This window comes from Danio aesculapii, chromosome 8 (assembly GCF_903798145.1).
Source record: "Danio aesculapii chromosome 8, fDanAes4.1, whole genome shotgun sequence".
NCBI lineage: Eukaryota > Metazoa > Chordata > Actinopteri > Cypriniformes > Danionidae > Danio > Danio aesculapii.
Genome location: NC_079442.1, coordinates 54,530,763 through 54,552,936, shown reverse-complemented (window position 1 = coordinate 54,552,936; position 22,174 = coordinate 54,530,763). Strand labels below are relative to the sequence as shown.

Genomic DNA, 22,174 nt, shown 5'->3' with positions numbered 1-22,174 from the left:
CTGTTCAGAACAGTTTAATGTCATTATAGGGGCATTTAATAAATATTTGCATGCACAGATCTGCATAAAGTTGAACTTATTTATATTTTTCAACTGCATTTAATTTAAAGTGTGTGTTCACTTCCAGATTCTGTTCAGGACAGTTTAATGTCATTACAGTAGCATTTTCAAAATATATGCATGCACACATACGCATAAAGTTGAGCTTTTTTATAAGTGTTTGATGTCATTACAGTGACGTTTTCTAAATATATGCATAAATTTGAACTTATTTCTATTTTTTACATGCATTTAATTTGAATGCAAAGTATGATACTGTGTGTTCACTCCTGGATGCTCTCTACATGACAGCTCGGTGTTTTCTAAATATATGCATGCTCAAAGCATGTGTTTTTTGGCATGATGTGAATTGTGGGCTGTTGTCTGTAGTGGTTTCTGCTTCAGTGTGACGTCAGTTTCTACAATGTGAACGGTCTGTGTGTTAAAGTGCACACAGGGGAACGTGAGAGCAGAAAGAAGCGCTGTATGCTTCTTATCGTGCTCATGAAGTGTAAAACACAAACATTTGAGGCAGATCTGCTGTGAACTGAAAATAGCAGCTGTAGAGTGACTCTCTGGAGTGTGTCAGAAATCACCGCTAATGGCACATGAATCACAGGCTGGATTTGGCTGGCGCTCGGTAGCTCGGCGGATTAATATTTCCCCTGTTAGATCATCTATTAGTTTAATATTAGCCAAACAGACCGCACAGCGCACCGATTCAGGGTTTGATTAAGACTGTCTGGCTCTGGTGACCTTTTATTGACAGTGTTTTTACGGCTCCTGCTGTCATACGGCTGATGGATGGAGCTCCGGCGGGTTAAACGCCTCGCTCCGGCCATTTATTTGCTCAATTAGGAGCGAATAACACTGATAGCTCATCTGCTGCTTCTTTAATTGACACAATTCAAATATAGTGGCTTAAAAACACACACGCAGGATCATGATGATGATTGCCAGATCTTCATCACACACACACACACACTCTTCATTATTATTCTGTAGTTATCCAGCAGTGTGGAGGATAAAGAGCTGACTTTGAATGTACAGGAGAACACCATAACACATGCTTTTGTCTGGTTTCCTGTCCAAAAATGTGCAAATTCTGAAATAAAAAGGCATTTTTTGGACAAGCTGAAAATATAGTGTTGTTTTCAGAAATAATGTCAAAATCAAGTGAGTTTTTCATTAAAACAAGCTAAATAATCTGACAATGGAGGACGTAAAATAATCTTGTTATTGCTCTGAAATAAATGTATTTTTCTTAGCCCATTTGCAGATTATTTGACTTGTTTTAGAGAAAAACTCACTTTATTTTGACTTATTATTTCTGAAAACAACACAATATTTTTAACTCGTCAAGAAAAGTCTTTTTGAATTAGGAATATTTATATATTTGGACTAAAAACAAGACACAATCTCAAAGTAAGCAGTGTGGACATCCTTAAAGGGCACCTATTATACATCACTTTTATGTGGGGTTTAAACACAGTTGTATGTCGTCAGTATATATATATATATAAATATATATCCAGCTTCTAATGGTCATCATGAATTAATTGTGCTTGTTATAATCAGACTTGATGAATGAAACACTTTGATTGACATTCTCTCTTTGTACGTGTCATCAGAGGGGGAAAACCCCGCCTACTAGAGCCCTTCTCTCCATCTCATTAGCATAAACAGCAGCCCTGAGTGAGAAGCAGCCGTCTGTCTATTATCCATTAGAGTGTTTGAGCTGCTGAAGATAATGTCAGCATAGACTAAGAGGATTATAGATGTGGAGTGTTAGATGAATAGAGACAGGAGCGATATAGACTGACAGAAGACTGAAGCACACATTGACACTAGCTATGTTAACATTCACCTATTTTAATATGCATTTTGGATATGCGCATTAAAAATGGTTGATGGAAACATCATAATGTGCATACGTTTTGAATGTGCGCATAAAATATGTATGCGCATAACTGAGTAGGATAAACTTTTTATTCGATAAGAAAAGATGCACGGAAACTGCGATGGAAACACTTTCACTGAAATACCCAAATGCGCATTAAAAAGGTCATGTGATGTTGTTATAAGAGATCATGTGATGATGATGATGATGATAATAGGTGCGTTCGACTTCATGCAGCACGGTGAAGATCAATCAAAATCTGTCCTAAAGCGGTGCATGCTGGTTCGAAATTTTGTCCGGATTGATGCTGTGCCAACGCCACGTGACTATCACATGAGATCAGACAACTAATTCAGACCGTGTAGCATCTGAAGAGCGACTGCACAAGCTCTGATGACGACACCGACATTACACGATTGGCTGAGTTCACCGCATGACAACCACCATGTGTGTTTCGGGGAATATTATTGGACAACTTCTGTCTCACAAATTTCAAAACAAACAATTCACCTTTTATACCATCATGTACACATCATGCTTATTAAAAGACCACAGATATTTTACTGCAGTATCCTCTTTTGTTAAATAATCTGCTTATAAAGGCTGGCTTGTTTGCACAGGTTTATTTTCCACCTTTTTTATACAGACTATTTACTGCATTCAGCTCCATGAACGATTTAAATGAAATATTTTAGTGAATAACCCAAATATTAACTCAAATGAGTCTTACAGACTTGAAATAAAATTATTATCATCATTGAATCTACCCTAAAGGTTTCTTAACAAATTAAGTTAAAGAACTAGTTTATTAAATAATTATACAATGATTTTTAGGATTCTAATATATATATATATATATATGTATTTTATTTCCTGTCTAGCCGTTTATACCTGCTCTTTCTGGGAAACTTCTACTGAAAGTGGAGCTCACTTATTTTAGGAGTGTCCTTTTGTTCAGTAATAAATGCTTTCATTATCTAAAATAATCTTAATCACTGTTTAAGACTTAATCAACACCTTGTTTTGGGTTTTACACTAATATATATTGGAAAGTTAATATATACAATCTATAAATGTAAATAAATATAAAGCCCTTTTTAGCATATTCAAACAAGAAGTATTAGCCTTAGTGATGTTTAAACTCCTAGAATTTGTGCTTATTGCTTTGTATTTAATAGACCTGTTTGTTTATGTTTATATGACCCTCTCGTTTCCCCTTATTTCTCTCATGCGTTTGTAATATATTTAATTCATAATTCCCTTATTGTTTAAAACTGAATTAGAGTTTGTAGAGACTGTGTTCTGTTTTATTTGTAAATCTTTTGTTGTTACAAAAAATGTTTTGCTATTGTTTTGCTATTCTCTTTGATCACCGGCTGCAGCCGTGCTTCATGTCGAACGCACCTAATGTGTGTGAATGGACAAACCAGCAGGCTGAGCACACTGTAGAACACCTGAAATGTTGTTTTGGTCCGTCTAGAACACCGTAACCGCTTCAGTATTAGTGTTATTATATTATTAATGACCTCCAGAATCAAGAGCATCTGTGCTCCACGTCTCAAAACACCACCACGTGTTTATTACATTTGTCTTCTGAGGAGCAAGTCATTTATTAAATAAGGAAAAGAGTCACGCAGCTTCTCCAACTGCAGCAAATTCTGCTTTTACTTTTGATATTTGTCGCCAGTTAATCAGGAAGTGATGATTTCGTTCTCTTTGACTCACTGGATGGAAACGCTGCTGTTTTTGCATGTCTTTAATGTGATTTTCCAGCTTTGCGCATGAAGTAAATTCACATCTTTGTACAGCTACTGAAGCACACATGCACAGCTGACCAGCGCTGACAGCTGTATTACATCTGTCGCTATGCTGATGCACAGCTGTCTGTAGCTCCACCCTCTTCTGAAAACAGCACAATCTCATTTGCATTTAAAGCGACAGTCACCAAAACACCACACTTAGGATCAAAGCCTGAAAGGGTCAGTTTCAAACTGAAACACACACACACTCTCCAGAGCGGGGGTTCTTATGAAAAAAACAAAGTTAAGGCCAGTGGGCCGAAGGTAAATATAGTTGCCATGGGTAATTTCCTATTTTATTTAATAATATTTAAAATAAGTAAAAAGCATTGCTTTATATTAACTAATACTGTATACAAATATTTATTTGTTTAATTTATACTGAACTTATAAAAACCAAAAAAATCTCCTTCATAACAGAATGGTCACAATAGTTTTTGCTTTGGTTTGCTCGCTGATGTCTTCTGTATAGTCCTCTATTTGTCGAATGACATTATTTACGTTTTAAAAACTCAGATTCATTTATATATATATATATATATATATATATATATATTTATTTTTTTTAAATTATCTTTATCTTTTAGGGGGTTTCACCTTTATTTTGACAGGACAGTAGAGAGAATTGACAGGAAAGTGTGGGGAGCAGAGAGAGGGGAAGGATCGACATAGGACCTCGAGGCGGGAATTGAACTCGGGTCGCCGCGAACACCGGAGTGCATGTGTCGGTGCACTTTCCACTACGCCATAGGCACCGACGATTCATTTATATTTTAAACATTTAAGGACAGCACGGTGGCGCAGTGGGTTGCACATTCGCCTCACAGCAAGAAGGTTGCTGGTTCGAGTCCCGGCTGGGTTAGTTGGTGTTTCTGTGTGGAGTTTCCTCCAGCTGCGTTGTGTTTTCAGAAATGAAGCGGTGAAATGAAGTGGTGTCGCCACTGGTGGCTCAGTGGTGTCGCACTGTGGCCTCACAGCAAGGTCACTGGTTCGAGTCCTGGCTGGGCTAGTTGTCGTTTCTGTGTGGAGTTTGCATGTTCTCCCCATGTTGGTGTGGGTTTCCTCCGGGTGCTCCGGTTTCCCCCACTAGTCATGTGGTATAGGTCAGGGGTTCTCAACATTTTCACTTCAGGGCCCACCTCCTTCTCTGAAAAATGTCTGAAAAAGGTCCACGTCTGACATTTTTTCTTAAACTGATTGTCCAGAGAAAATGCAAAACATTTATTTTGCTTTAACTATTGTTTTTTACAGCATTTTATAAAAAACCCTGGAACATTATATATAAAGACAATTAAATATTGAATATGTAATAATATTTATTTTATTTTATTTTATTACACACAGATTAAAAGCTCCTGAATTCTTCAGGTATTTGTAAACAACTGCAGAGTATTTCAATTAGATCTGGATGCAGCCTTTATGATGCAAGCTGAGATTGCATCATTCAGCGATGCAATGTCAGACACAACGCACTCAATGGAGTGAGTGACGTCACTGTGACGGGTAGGGTTCGAGTATTTGGGCTTTTTTTTTATTTTTTATGAACCCGACAGGACAACAAGAGATGACAAAAAAAGCTGCTGCTTTGAATTGGACTGACTACTTTTTATCTAGGCAACACAGTGGCGCAGTAGGTAGTGTTGTCGCCTCACAGCAAGAAGGTCGCTGGTTCGAGTCTCGGCTGGGTCAGTTGGCATTTCTGTGTGGAGTTTGCATGTTCTCCCTGTGTTCGCGTGGGTTTCCTCTGGGTGCTCCAGTTTCCCCCACAGTCCGAACACATGCAGTACAGGTGAATTGGGTAGGCTAAATTGTCCATAGTGTATAAGTGTGTGTAAATAAGTGTGTATGTGTTTCCCAGTAATGGATTGCAGCTGGAAGGGCAAACGCTGCATAAAACAAATGCTGGATAAGTTGGTGGTTCATTCTGCTGTGGCGGCCCCAGATTGATAAAGGGACTAAGCTGAAAAGAAAATGAATGAATGACTTTTCATATATTGATCAAATACATTAAAAATAAAAAGTAAAATACAGTAAAAACACTTGAAGTCTGTTAAAACACATTGATATGAAGGCAGTTGGGTTTTTAGGATATTATTGGAGTTCGCTGACAGTAGTGAACAGCTGTTCACTAAAACACCACTGAGTCTCTGTAGATCCTCCTGTATAGGGCGCGCGTACACTCGCATTCTGATTTGGACAACTATGCTGATATTTTAAAGAGTTCACACAAAGAGAGCACGCATAATTTGTGAATCAACTCTGATACCAGTCGCAGACGTGAGGCAAGTGCGAACTGGTAATAACTCTAATCATCATTGCCTTTACGGTTTGCTTTATACTGAGCATGTAGTCCTAGTTGACGTGCAGCGGCTGGAAGTGCAGCCACGGTTAAGTCTGTATTTTACAGTGAGACTCTTTTTGCACCGAGTCCAAAGTAATCAATAACAGAGAACGGGAAATGCCATTACACCAATCATTTTTACATAAAACATATTTAATAATGAAATCAAATAATTAAAGTACAATAATCAAGTTCATTTTAAGCTATCTCGCGGCCCACCTGCAGGATCACTGAGGCCCACGAGTGAATCCCTGGTATAGGTGAATTGGGTAAGCTAAATTGTCCGTGGTGTATGTGTGCGAATGAGTGTGTATTAGTGTTTCCCAGTGATGGGTTGCAGCTGGAAGAGCATCCGCTGCATAAAACATTTGCTGGATAAGTTGGTGGTTCATTCCGCTGTGGTGACCCCAGATTAATAAAGGGACTAAGCCGAAAAGAAATGAATGAATGAATGAAACATTTAATTCCAATTTGCCTTTTTTGTGGCAAAATAAAAACAAACAAACAAACAAACAAAGGTTAAGTGAAATGATGAATGACGATCTCTGTAAAGGCATTGCCCCAACCCTCTCTCATTCTCTGATGGGATGGTGGGCCAAATCAAAGGTTTCAGTCTGCCAACTGTGTCCATCTCTGCTCTAGAGGCTTATTTGACATCTTGTAAAAAGCAGCATACGGTAACAGGTCTCCTTTAAGACCAGCGTATAAAAACCTTTATTTTATTTACCTTTAATATTGGAGACACCAAATATACGCGCAGTTCTAGAATCAGCCATATATGCAGTATACTGTACTGTACTGTATATATAGAGGGTGTAGATCATGTGCTGATGTAAATAGAGGTGAAGGATGTTTTTTCTTGTCCTGCTGTTTATTTTCTGGCTGCGTTTGAGTCTGTGGGTTCGGTTAAGCTGTGGGATTATTGGGGAATGCTCTTCTGCTGAATACTGTACACACGTCTCTCATTATCAGACATATTCGGCCGCTGTAAATCTCGACAATCGTTCTGTTTGCTGGTGTTTCACGGTCCTGGTGTCCAGAGCAAATATCTGCTGCAATAAATAGAGTCTGGTGTTAGAGTGTGTGTCAGGATGGCGAGAAAGTAATGGCACATTCGTACGGTAAACACCTGTACCTGTGCTGTTTTACTGCGCTCAATTCCACACGCTGCCATCAATGCTTGTCTGTCTTATGGGTTTAGGTCTTGATTTTATAGTGCAAATATGTGAATTATTAAATCAGGAAGCATTTTTTGGACAAATAAAAAAATGTTGTTTTGTTTTCAGAAATGAATTGTTGAAATGAAGTGTTTTTCTTTAAAGCAAGCTCAGTTATCTGCCTTATTTCAAAGCGAAAACAAGATTATTTAGCTTGTTTTAAGGAGAAACTCTCTTCATTTTGACTCATTATTCCTGAAAACAACACTATATTTGTTGCTATTCTAGAAAATGCTTCTTGAATTAAAGTTTTAAAATACTGACTATTGGTTTGGCAGCATGTTGGCTCAGTGGTTAGCACTGTGGCCTCACAGCAAGGTTGCTGGTTCAAGTTCCGTGTTGGTGTGGGTTTCCTCCGGGTGCTCCGGTTTCCCCCACAGTCCAAAACACATGCGCTATAGGGGGACTGATGAACTAAATTGGCCGTAGTGTGTGAGTGTGTATGTGTATGGGTGTTTCCCAGTACTGGGTTGCAGCTGGAAGGGCATCCGCTGTGTAAAACATATGCTGGAATAGTTGGTGGTTCATTCCGCTGTGGTGACCCCTGATGAATAAGGGACTAAGCTGAAGGAAAGTTAAATGAAATGACTATTGGTTCAATGTGTTACTTGTCGTTAGAGCATATGGTTACAAATCCAAATGAATTTTTTATATAATACAAGACCTTATTATGCAAATGAGACATTAGTAATTAAATATGCACAAATTAGCATACATGCACTAAAATGAGGTAAATTTTTTGACAGAGGGGATCTGTTCTATCATAATTCAGAAAAAAATCAGACATTTTTGCTGAATCACATGTTGTATATTCTATTTTGTTCTGTAATATTATATTATATATTGTATATTATATATATATTATATATAATATGTCATTCATTCATTCATTTTCCTTTGGCTTAGTCTCTATTTCAAAGGTCGCCACAGTGCAATGAACTGCCAACTATTCCAGCATATGTTTTACTTAGCAGATGCCCTTCCAGCCGCAACCCAGTACTGGGAAACACCCATACACACATTCTCAAACACACACACACACACTCATACACTTTAGTTGATAAATTCCCCTATAGCTCATGTGTTTGGACTGTGGGGGAAACCGGAGCACTCAGAGGAAACCCACACCAACACGGGGAGAACATGCAAACTCCACACAGAAACACCAACTGACCCAACCAGGACTCGAACCAGCAACCTTCTTGCTGTGAGGCCACAGTGCTAACCACTGAGCCACCGTGCCACCCCATACACACTAAAGTCAGTTTATTTGTTTTTGTTTTTGACAGAGGGGGTCTGTTTTATAATACTTTTTGTTGAATGTTGTATATTATATTATATCAAATGTAGAATATTATATTATGAACATATCACTCTGTAAAAACCTTCAGTCTAGAGACAGGACAGAAAATAACTAGAAATAAATAAAATATTAGAAATATTAATTTATTAGAAATAAAAATGAAAGCGTAGCATTAAGAAAGCGACCCTCAAAAACATGATTATTACAAACATGATCAGTTAAATCTAAACGCATCAATTAATAAAATATGAACAAAAGTAACATAAAAGCCAAAATTCCCCACACAAATCTCAAATATGCCCGCTGCATTTTTCCATCTTTATATTATCAGTCAATTTGCTTCTGCAGTTAAATATCATGATGAAAAATCAAGCCAGAAACACTAATATTCCCCAGATGATGTTTCTCAGATTTAGGAGTTTCTCACAGTATTTCCTCTAATATTTGTTCTTCTGGAGAAAGTCTTATTTGTTTTATTTCAGCTAGAATAAAAGCAGTTTTTAATAGTTTTAAAGCCCTCAATATTATTAGCCCCTTCAGCAATATTAGTGTTGGATTGTCTCCAGAATAAACCACTGTTATACAATGACTTGCCTAATTACTTTACCCTAATTACCCTAGTAAAGCCTTTAAATGTCACTTTAAGCTGAATACTAGTGTCTTGAAGAATATCTAGTCTAATATTATTTACTGTCATCATGGCAAAGAGAAAAGACATCAGTTATTAGAGATGAGTTATTAACACTGTTATGATTATAGATGTGTTGGAGAGATCTTCACTGTTAAACATCACGTGTGGATTATTTGTACAGATTGAATGTTTGACAGGAGGGGGAGTAATTGTGTCTTCAGCTGTATTTATAGCATCAGCAGGGCTCATATTTCTGTTATTGCAGTGATGCTTTTACTCAACACTGTGTGATGGAATATTACTGTGAACATGATGATGATGATGATGATGATGATGCCACGCTGACGGCCCGGTGCCAGGATAACTATTGTGTTTTCTGTTCTCTTGTTGAACATAGAAAGCTGTGTGTGTGTGTGTGTGTGTGTGTGTGTGTGTGCGTGCGTGCGTGTGTGCATGTGTGTGTGCGCATATGTATGTATGTACAGTATGTATGTCTCTCTGTGTGTGTGTCTATGTGTGTGCATGTGTGTGTGTGTGTGCATGTGTGTGTGTGTGTGTCTGTGTCTGTGTGTGTGTGCGCGCATATGTATGTACGTACAGTATGTATGACTCTTTGTGTGTGTGTGTGTGTGTATGTGTCTGTGTGTGTTTGTGTGTTTGTTTGTTTGTGTGTGTGTGTGTGTGAGTGTGTGTGTGTGTGTGTGTGTGTGCGCATGTGTGTGTGTGTAAGTATGCATGCGTGTGTGTATGTATGTATGTGTGTGTGTTTGTGAGAGTGGGTAAGTGTGTGTGTGTGTGTGTGTGCATATGTATGTATGTACAATATGTATGTCTCTGTGTGTATCTATGTGCATATCCATGTGCGCGCGCGTGTGTGTGTGTGTGTGTATGTGCGTGTATGCATTTGTGTATGTATGTGTGTCTGTGAGAGTGGGTAAGTGTGTTTGTGTGTGTATGTATATGTGTGTGTACATATGTCTCTCTCTCTCTCTCTCTCTCTCTCTGTATGTTGTGAAAAACTATCAGATCTCAAACATTCATGTTTTCAGCTCTCGTGTGTGTGTGTGTGTGTGTGTGTGTGTGTGTGCGTGTGTGTGTGTGTGTGTGTGTGTGTGTGTGTGTGTGGAATGAGTCTCCTCCAGTTATTTTAAGAGTGTTTAGTCTGTGTGTTTATGAAGCGCGTCTGACTTTAAGCCTCTACTCTACACGTTTCCTCCTCCTGAGGATCTGAACACTGTTATTATATCAGAAATAACCACACGCTTCTTCTCAATAACCCAGCACTCAGTAACCCAGAAATGTCAAATCTGGCATCATTTACTCTCCCTTTAATTGTTCCAAACCTGCTTGAGGTCCATTCCTCTGTTGAACACTAGAGAAGATGTTTTGAAGAATGCTGGAAACCTGTAACCATTGACTTCCATTTGTTTTTTTCTACAATGGAAGTCAATGGTTACCAGATTTCAGCATTCTTCAACATGTCTTCTTTAGTGTTCAACAGAGGAAATAAACTCAAGCAGGTTTGGAATCACTGGAGTGTGAGTAAATAGTGTGTAAATGTTTATTTATGGGTGAACGGACCCTTGAACATGTTTAAAATCATTTAGTGCTAAATCATACAATTTTAATTCTTTTTAAACTATTTTGAGAGCGCTGTTCAACAGAGCAAGGATTTATTTCCCCTGTTATATCTTTCTTCTGGAGTCTAATTACTTTTACTTTGGCTGGAATCAAAAATATTAATATTATTATATATTATTTATTATCATATATATATTAATATGGGCGACGCAGTGGCGCAGCAGGTAGGGCTGTCGCCTCACAGCAAGAAGGTCACTGGTTTGAGCCTCGGCTGGGTCAGTTGTCATTTCTGTGTGGAGTTTGCATGTTCTCCCTGTGTTGGCGTGGGCTTTCTCCGGGTGCTCCGGTTTCACCCCACAGTCCAAACACATGCAGTACAGGTGAATTGGCTTAGGCTAAATTGTACGTAGTGTATGAGTGTGTGAATAAGTGTGTATGTGTTTCCCAGGTGATGGGTTGCAGCAGGAAGGGCATCCACTGCCAAAAACATATGCTGGATAAGTTGGCGGTTCATTCCGCTGTGGCGACCCCTGATTAATAAAGGGACTGAGCTGAAAAGAAAATGAATGAATGAACGATATATTAATATTAATAATATAAATGTATATTTATAAATATTATATAAGATGTAAAAACGGCTGTGGTCAATATTATTAGCTTTTTTAATGAAAGATTATTTTCTGATCGTTTCCAGAATAAACCACTGTTATACAATGACTTGCCTGATTACTAGCGCCAGACGGAATCTGTGGATGTTTTTAGCTGTTTCTGCTGAGAATTTTAGTAAAAATCTGCATATTCCTGCTGAATGATTTTAGGAGTATCATAACTAAAACCTTAATATGTGTAATAAAAAGTAATACCTTCTTAACTTTTATTTAATGTTTAAAATGCAAATCCAATTAGATTCACTTCATTTGGTAAACAAAGCAAGTCTCTCATATAATATCTCTACTAAAAGACAGAAAATATTACTGTACACACTGTATTGTACATAAATCAGATGAATATTTTCATATTAGTCAATAATATTAGTGTAGTTAATGAAAAAACTGAATAAATATAGATTTACACACATTTACACAAGTAAATAAACAGAATTAATGATGGGCTCAAAATCTGCAGAATTCTGCGCACACAGATTCTGTCTGGGCCTACTAATTACCCTAACTTTACCCTAATTAACCTGATTAAGCCTTTAAATGTCACTTTAAGCTGAATACTAATAAATATTATTATATAATAAATTATGATATGTTTTCTTTCTTTTTTCTAATTATGTGTATTAATTTACCTTATTTTATATTTATTTCTTTACTTTAATTAATTAATTAATCTATTCTTTCTTTGTTTCCTTTTTTCTTTATAATTATATATTATTTTACTTTTATTTATTAGTTTATTAATAACTTCAGTGTATTAATTTACCTTAATTAAAAAAATACACTACGGCTAATTTAGTTGATCAATTCCCCCGATAGCGCATGTGTTTTGACTGTGGGGGAAACTGGAGCACCCGGAGGAAACCCACACCAACACGGGGAGAACATGCAAACTCCACACAGAAATGCCAACTGACCCAGCCGGGACTCAAACCAGTGACCTTCTTGCTGTGAGGCCACCGTGCCACCTATTTACAGAGTATTACATATTTATTGACATATGTGTTTTCCAGGACAGCATGTTCTTTAATGAGTCCTAAATAATAAAAACATCATCCAGACACATGTTGTGTGTGAAGCTCCTGCAGGCAAGTGTGTGTACCATGTACCTACTGCAGTGTTTCTGTCAGTACAGTGTGTGTGAATATGAAGAGCAGCAGTGTGTGTGTTGATGATCTGACCAGCGTGTGTAAATGCGTCTGCAGTGATACCAGCGCTCTCACCTCTGGCCCTGAGGTGTGTGTGTGTGTGTGTGTGTGAGTGTGATAAAGCGTCTGAGTGCTGGTCTCTCCTCAGTGCTGCTGTAATCAGGCCAGCAGGTCAGTGTGTGTGTTTGTGTGTAAATGTGCATGTAAGAGTGTAAGCGTGAGTGTGAGTGTGCATCTGTGTGTGTTTGAGTACGCCTGAGTGAATCAATTTGTGAATCATTTTTTGAATCATGATTCATTTAGTGAATCGAGAGTTGTTTTGTGAATCATTCTGTGAATCGTTTTCTGAATCATGAATCATTTAGTGAATCGTGAATTATTTTGTGAATCATTTTCTGAATCATTAATCATTTAGTGAATCGTGAATTGTTTTTTGAATCATCTTGTGAATCGTTTTCTGAATCATGAATCATTTAGTGAATCGTGAATTGTTTTGTGAATCATTTTGTGAATCATTTTCTGAATCATTAATCATTTAGTGAATCATGAATAGTTTTGTGAATCATTTTGTGGATCGTTTTCTGAATCATGAATTGTTGAGTGAAAAATTGTCCAGTATGTTGAGCTCTGCAGCTCTTCTGACAGTGTTGTGAAATGTTTCTCCTGCAGATTTACGATCAAGAGGGAACGCTACAGCACTTTATTGATGGAAATGAGCCCAGTAAGTCCAGCTGGATGCGGTATATCCGCTGCGCACGTCACTGTGGAGAGCAGAACATGATGCTGGTGCAGTACAGGTGACACACACACACACACACACACACACACACACACACACACACACACACTGATTGCTGGACTAATAGGGATGTACTGAAAATGATTTACACCATTGCATTAAAAATTGGTTTGCAATTGTATTTAAAATCACGGTCCAGAGTTCAGGTCTTCCAGTTCACTTTTCCAGTTCACGTTTTCCCAGGAGTCAGAGTTATAGGCGAGCAGATCTTTGAAGAAAAGTCAGATCCACTGAAAAAAATTATTCACAGACGTTCTTTACTTATTTTTTTTAAGATAAGAGGTTATAAACTATTTATTTTGGCTGAATTTAAACAAACAAATGGTCTATATGCACAGCTAGTGTTTTTCAGCTAGTGATGAACTTCTGAGGAAAGCTTTATGTGACTATTTTCAATTTCATAGGGTTCCTTTTACAGGATCGATGTTGTAATGTAACTTAAATATAATCAGTTAAATAGACTTAAGCATCCATTTGGTTGTTAAGCGGAAAAAGAGACAAAGACCGTTTAAATGCAGGTGCCGTCAGGAGTAGCAGGCTAACGCAGAAACTCCATTGAAAATACTGGGGTAAAGTTCATTTCCATATTTTAAAGACGCAGACAAATATCATTTAATGCAGTGCTTCTGGTTTGGTCTGATCTCCACTTTATATCTGATCTCAGCCAGGCAGTGAATATCGCTGTTTTTTAACTAAATCAGATCTTAAACTCAAAGATTTTGTATTGGATGACAATTAAACGGAAACCCCGGGGCTGGCTGACTGAAATTAAAGTCTGTGTGCATAAACTAAGTAAGTTAAAATTGGGTTTTTGCATGGAATTGCCTCAGAATTTAGTTTTTAAGTCAGAACTGCAAGAAGTAAACTTGGAATTTGTAGAAAAAAGTCTTATTTGTGAGACATAAACTCATAATGTAGTTTTTAAGTCAGATTTGCGAGATGTAAACTTTATTATTAAGTCGGAAATATGATTCGTAACTCTGACTTTAGATTTTAAGTCAGAATTGCGTGACAAACTCAAAATTTCGTTTTTTAAGTCTGAATTGTGGTCCGTAACTCAGAATTTAGTTTTTAAGTCGGAATTGCGATTCGTAAATCAGAATTTAGTTGTAGGTCGGAATTGCGATTCCTAACTCAGAATTTAGTTTTTAAGTCGGAATTGCGATTCGTAACTCAGAATTTAGTTTTAAACTCGGAATTGCGATTCGTAACTCAGAATTTAGTTTTAAACTCGGAATTGCGATTCGTATCTTAGAATTTATTTTTTAAGTCGGAATTGCGTGACGAACTCAAAGTTTCGTTTTTAAGTCGGAATTGTGGTTCGTAACTCAGAATTTAGTTTTTAAGTCGGAATTGCAATTCGTAACTCAAAATTTAGTTTTTAGGTCAGAATTGCAATTCGTAACTCAGAATTTAGTTTTTAACTCGGAATTGTGATTCGTAACTCAGAATTTAGTTTTTAACTCAGAATTGCAATTCGTATCTCAGAATTTAGTTTTTAACTCGGAATTGCGATTCGTAACTCAGAATTTAGTTTTTAACTCAGAATTGCAATTCGTATCTCAGAATTTAGTTTGTAAGTCGGAATTGCAATTCGTAACTCAAAATTTAGTTTTTACTCAGAATTGCAATTCGTAACTCAGAATTTAGTTTTTAACTCGGAATTGCGATTCGTAACTAAGAATTTAGTTTTTAAGTCGGAATTGCGATTCGTAACTCAAAATTTAGTTTTTAAGTCGGAATTGCGATTTGTATCTCAGAATTTAGTTTTTACTCAGAATTGCAATTCGTGACTCAGAATTTAGTTTTTAGGTCAGAATTGCGATTCGTAACTCTGAATTGAGTTTTTAAGTAGAAATTGCATGACATAAACTCAGGATTTAGCTTTTAACTCGGAATTGCGATTCGTATCTCAGAATTTAGTTTTTAACTCGGAATTGCGATTCGTAACTCAAAATTTAGTTTTTAACTCGGATTTGCAATTTGTAACTAAGAATTACGTTTTTAACTCGGAATTGCAATTCGTAACTCTGAATTTAGTTTTTAACTCGGAATTGTGATTTGTAACTCAGAATTTAGTTTTTAGGTCAGAATTGCGATTCGTAACTCTGAATTGAGTTTTTAAGTAGAAATTGCATTACGTAAACTCAGAATTTAGCTTTTAAGTCATAATTGTGTGACGCAAACTCTGAATAAAAAAAAAGTCATAATTGTGAAGATGTAAGCTCAAAATTTTGAGAAAAAGTCAGACTTGCTAGACTTAAAGTTAAAAAATAAAATAAAAAGAATTTTGTTTGTAAGTCAAGAAATTTTGTCGGATTTGCAAGATGCAAACTCAGAATCAGAATTGCAAGACCTAAATTTTGAATTTCGAGAAAAAGGTTGCAATTGTGAGAGATAAACTCCAAATTTAGTTTGTATGTCAGAATTGCGAAACGTAAACGCTGAATGTAGTTTGTAAGTTGTAATTGCATGATATAAACTCTAATTTTTGAGATATAAGTGTTAAAGCCGCTGCAGTCTCCTGGAGTCTCAGTGATAAATAGTGGGGGTGTGTGGCTTGTTCAGGACGTCCCGCCACCGTCCCCTCTGCTCTTCAAAGCTGTGACGTGTGTTCATTATTGTGCTTGGAGGAGCCATAAAGACTGCGGCGGTTCGAGTCCTGTTGGTTTGGAGTGCGAGACCACCCATCGCTGCGCAAACAGCCTCTTTCAGCAGCGCAGCCAGGCTTTGAGCCGCGGACACAAATAAATGCGGCGGCGGCTGCAGTGTTTATGTTCAGCGGAGCGTTTCGAGGGTCTCGCGGACGCCTGTTTCTCATGCTACGCCGTGTTTGCTCTCTCCTGCCTCATGAGGTGCTGCTGATTTATGGACTCGGCCCTTGTTTTATTTTGATGTCGTGGTGGAAAGAATTAATAAAATGCAGAGATCTCAGCACTTCCAGAGAGACCAAAGACTGGAGTGTTTGTAGCTCTTTCTCCTTTGGTCACGCTTTCACTGCACCGTCTGTCAGTAAAAGCAAGGCAGCTCAGGGTGAACCAGGTTAAACTATACAGTCGATATATATATATATATACATATACAGTTGAAGTCAGAATTATTCGCCCCCATTTGAATTTTCCTCCTTTTATAAATATTTCCCAAATGATGCTTAACAGAGCAAGGAAATTTTCACAGTATGTCTGATAATATTTTTTCTTCTGGAGAAAGTTTTATTTGTTTAATTTCGGCAAAAATAAAAACAGTTTTGATTTTTTTATGAACTATTTTAAGCTCAATATTATTAGCCACTATAAGCTATATTTGTTTTCGATAGTCTACAGAACAAACCATCATTATACAATAACTTGCCTAATTACCCTAACCTGCCTAGTTAACCTAATTAACCTAGTTAGGCCTTTACATTTCACTTTAAGCTGATACTAGTGTCTTGAAGAATATCTAGTCTAATATTATTTACTGTCATCATGACAAAGAGAAAAGAAATCAGTTATTAGAGATGAGTTATTAAAACTATTATGATTAGAAATGTGCTGAAGAAATCTGCTCTCCACAGAAATTGGGGGGAAAAAATAAATAGGGGGGCTAATAATTCAGACTTATGTATATATATATACACACATTTGAAGTTAGAATTATTAGCCCTCCAGTTATAATTGAATTATTTTATATTGTTCGCCAGTTTCTGTTTAACGGAGAGATTTCTTCTAACACATTTCTGCACATAATAGTTTTAATAACTCATCTCTAATAACTGATTTATTTTCTCTTTGCCATGATGACAGCACTTAATATTAGACTAGATATTCTTCAAGACACTAGTATTCAGCTTAAAGTGACATTTAAAGGCTTAACTAGGGTAATTAGGGTAAAGTTAGAGTAATTAGGCAAGTCATTGTATAACAGTGGTTTGTTTTCTAGACTATCAAAAATAAATTGCTTAAGGGGGCTAATAATATTGACCTTAAAATGAGTTTAAAACTGCTTTTATTCTAGCTGAAATAACAAATAAGACTTTCTCCAGAAGAACAAATATTAGAGGAAATACTGTGAGAAACTCCTGAATCTGTTCAACATAATTTGGGAAATATTAGAGAAAGAAAAAATATTGCACATGAGGCTAAATAAATTTGCCCTCAACTATATATATATATATATATATATATATATATATATATATATATATATATATATATATATATATATATATATATATATATATATATATATATATATAGGTTAAGAGTCGGTTAATTATGAGGACGAATAATTATTATTAATTTTGACTATGTCATTTGCATTCCAAATATCAGATTTCTATATGGCATATTAAATGAAATACAGTGAAAAAATTAAAACTGTACTACATACTACAATATTACATTATAAAATACTATAATATTACTAAATATTACTATATATATATTTCTGTTTATATATAATTATATATTCTGTTACATACATTTATTTTATATATATTCATTAATTTTCCTTTGGCTAAGTCCCTTTATTCATCAGGGGTCACCACAGGGGAATGAACTGCCAACTTATCCAGCATATGTTTTACACAGAAGATGCCCTTCCAGCTGCAACCCATCTCTGGGAAACATCCACACACACTCATTCACACACACACACACACACACACACGCACACGCACACGCACACACACACACACACACATACACTACGGCCAGTTTAGTTGATCAGTTCCCCTATAGCGCATGTGTTTGGACTGTGGGGGAAACCGGAGCACCCGGAGGAAACCCACACCAACACGGGAAGCTCCACACAGAAACGCCAACTGATCCAGCCGGGACTCGAACCAGAGACCATCTTGCTGTGAGGCAACAGTATATATATATATATAGATTTTAACACAATAATCTACTAATTGGCTGCTTAATAATAGTTCTTAAAGTAGTAGTTGGGTTTAGGTGTTAGGGATGTAGAATAAGATACATACTTTATCAGTGCTGTTAACCATTGAATATCTTAATAATAGGCAGGTAATTAGCCAGTAGTAAACAGTATTAATTGTTATTGTCAGTGTTACGAAAGATCATATAATTTTTCAAAAGGCTGTTTTTAGTCTGGTTCATATACTTTGCCTTTACTTTAACAGACAGACTCATGTACTAAACAGAATTGCTGTAAATCGCTCATGATAACAGACACAAAGCAGTGCAAGAATCTGTTTGCTCCCAATTCGCTGCTTTATATTATTAGGCAAACTGCCAATGCGCAATTGCTGAAATGCATAGGTGTGTTGCACATCAGTGCTGTTTCCTTTAGGGATGTCCAGATCCGATCAGAAATCAGGCCTGATCACGCAGTTTCAGACTTGATAGGAATCGGACGTTACCTCCCAATCAGGACTTGAATATATAATATATATGTATTGTTATTATTTTAACACATCAATAGTTATGCGGTGGCACAGAGTTAGACCTCTTTCTCGACTTCACACAGAAACAGCAACGTGTGCAGCATGACATCACTTTATTGCAGAGACGCTATTGGTTAAACGCCGGCAAAGTAGAACATGGAAACAGCTTGAAGCGAAAAGCACGAGTATGTCTGCGGTCTGGAGGTTTTATAAAGTTGATGATGACAACATTGCCATAGCTAACTGTGAGATATGTAAACTTGAGATTGCCTGCCGGGTATTTGAAGTTGAGCTGCTGTTTGTTTTTATATTAAATTTAATATTTACTGTTGTCCAAAAGTGAAGAATTGATGTCATTTATTAGTTGATTGTTCAGGCTCCCTCACAGAAGTGCTCTGTTTGTTAACAGAGTTGTTGAATGTTAAAATAAGATGAATTAAATAAACAATATGGAACATCCTGGCTCTGTTTCTTTGCTCTGTATGTATTATAGAATTATCGGATCAGGTTTCAGTATCGGTAGATACTTAAAATCAAATGACTCTGACTTGGACTCGAGGGCAGAAAAACCTGATCGGCCATCCCTAGTGTTTTTTTAAACAATAGTCATGCTAATAAAGACTTTTCACTTATTTGTCGAGAGCCTTGGACTTATGATTTGTTTGTTTATCTTTGTGAATCTCTTATCCAAAGAGCCCCCACACTAAACTGTTTTGTTTATGAATGTGCATGTTTGACTGTGGTAAACGTGTGTTTCAGGTCGTGTATATTTTACCGCGCCTGCACTGATATTCCTCGGGGAACGGAGCTGCTGGTGTGGTATAACGACAGCTACACGTCTTTCTTCGGGATCCCACTGCAGTGCATCGCGCAGGACGAAAACTGTAAGTCATCAGCGCAAAATATTGATGCTCGCTGCTTGTTCAAACTGCTTGAGCTTTATAATCAGGTCATGAATGTGAACAAGACTTTATGCATGCTTATGACAACAAGGGTCATTCGCTCAGTTATGTCATTTTAAATGCAAAGATGTAACTGTTTGTTATGACAACTTGACATAAACAAACACATCACAACCTTTGTTTTTGTCTGTATGACAACTTGGTTGGCAAGACAAGGAAACCTGTCACAAATAGTTTTATGAATATATCTCTACTTACGTTTTCAGTGGAATGAAATGTATTTGTCATTAAAAGTGTCATATTTAACAGCTGCATTGATAATTAATGACATTTTAATGACAAACTCTTCTTGTCTCACCGTAGTTGAGGTCAAAAAATATTAATGATGCTGTTATAACATTCATGACACATTTATAATGCCTGACAATCATGTTTATGACAGATTTATGACGAGTTTTGTTGTCTACAAAGACAAAAACAGGTAGTGATGTATCTGTTAATGTCAAGTAGTCATAACAACATTATAACATGACAAAAAACAATGTACATAACAGAGTACACAGAAAAAAATAGCTCATTGGATTGATGCATTTTTATTTATAGTAAGAGGTTGCAAACAATTGATATGGGATGAATTTGAACAAACAAAGTTAAACATTACTAAATTTCATTTGTTTGTTTAAATTGAGAACGTCATGGTGGCGCAGTGGGTAGCACGATTGCCTCACAGCAAGAAGATCACTGGTTCGAGTCCCGGCTGGGTCAGTTGCGTTTCTGTGTGGAGTTTGCATGTTCTCCCCGTGTTGGCGTGGGTTTTTCCTCTCTGGTTTCCCCCGCAGTCCAAACAAATGTGCAATAGGGGTATTGATGAACTAAATTGGCCGTATATGTGTGAATACAAGAGTGTATAGGTGTTTCCCAGTGTTGGGTTGCAGCTGGAAGGCCGTCAGCTGCGTAAAACGTGCTGGATAAGTTGGCGGTTCATTCTGCTGTGGCGACCCCTGAAGAATAAAGGGACTAAGCTGAAAAGAAAATGAATGAATATTTAAATTCTGCCCATATAAATAGTTTGCAACCACTTACCTTTAACAAACTAAAATCTAATGTCAATTTAATGTCAATCTAATGTAAATCTAATGTAAAGTAAATCTAATGAATAATTTAAAATCATATTTGCATTTAAAATGTCATAATTGAGTGAATGACACGTCATAACATTTAATCACGCAATGACGAGATAAGCATGCATAAAATCTAATTCATATATGTGCCATATCATGTCAAGTGTATTGTCCCTTTAAAATAAATAAACAAATAAAAAAATGAACAACCCTTCAAGTAAAGAATTGAGCAGACTTGGAATAAGTTAAAACAACATAATTCAAATAAGCAAAAATTATTCAAATGAGTTAATTTAAATGAGTTGAAATAACAGAACTAAAATGAGGTAAAAAACTAAATTCCAATAGGTTGAATTAATAAAAATGGATATAAGTTGAAATAACACAATTCAAATGTTTAGAAATGTCTGTCATGGTTCAATTTAGTTAGAGCAAGGATTTCTTTTTGAGTGTGATCTGATTGTAGAGCTGTGTGTGCGTCTGGTGGTGTTTTTGTGGTTTGGTCTGCATGTGTGTTTGTGTAGTTCTCCTGATAAAGCTGGACGAGAGCGACTCTGACAGCTCAGTGTTTACAGCAGACACTCTTTATGAGCTGCTGTGTTTAGACAGATCTCCTGAAGTGTGTGCTGATGTGAGAAGCACACACGCTCTTCATCTCGTGCTACACACACCACTGCACAATCAACTGCTTCTTAAAGGGACAGGACACACACACACAAACAAACATTGTGTCATTGTTTACTTATCAGGTGATTAGGAATATATTCATATTTAAAGCTTTTGAATTCTACAACCCCAAATCAGAGAAAATTAATAAAAGAGAAAGTAGTGATTTCTAAATTGACTTTGTATTTCATTGCAGACAATACAACAAACATTATTAATGTGTTCCTCATGATTATTTCTGTTTTTCTTTCCAAATAAACACTTCCAATTTGGGTTTTTGCAACACATTTAAAAGAAAAGTTGTCTCAGTTAAGCGTTTATCTTTTTGTAATGCTGCCGTTCCTGTTCACAACACTTAAAGACGTTTAGGGGCTGAAGACAGCAAGTGAGGAAGTGTTTCAGGTGTAATTCTGTCCCATTCCTCCTGCAAATAAATCTTAAGGAGGCCAACAGTATGCTACATTCTCTATTGGAGACAGGTCAGGACTGCAGGCAGGCCAGTCCTGTACCTGCATCCTCTTCCTCCTCTGCAGCAGGACTCTGTAATGTGTGCTGAATGTGGTTCTGCATTGTCTTGTTGAACTCTGCATGGCCGTCCCTGGAGAAGAAGGCAGCATATTGTGCTCCAGAATCTCTCTGTACTGTTCAGCATTAATGGAGCATCACAGAAGAGCAG

The 22,174-nt window shown here is 36.8% G+C and overlaps 1 protein-coding gene across 1 annotated transcript in view; it reads left to right on the top strand.

The window, feature by feature from the left end:
• prdm6 (PR domain containing 6) overlaps positions 1 to 22,174 on the top strand; it is a 48,003-nt gene that overhangs the window by 9,571 nt on the left and 16,258 nt on the right. Inside the window, exons 4-5 of the mRNA XM_056464214.1 lie at positions 13,291 to 13,418; positions 19,569 to 19,693. Coding sequence (XP_056320189.1) covers positions 13,291 to 13,418; positions 19,569 to 19,693 — 253 coding nt within the window. The remainder of the gene's footprint in view (positions 1 to 13,290; positions 13,419 to 19,568; positions 19,694 to 22,174) is intronic.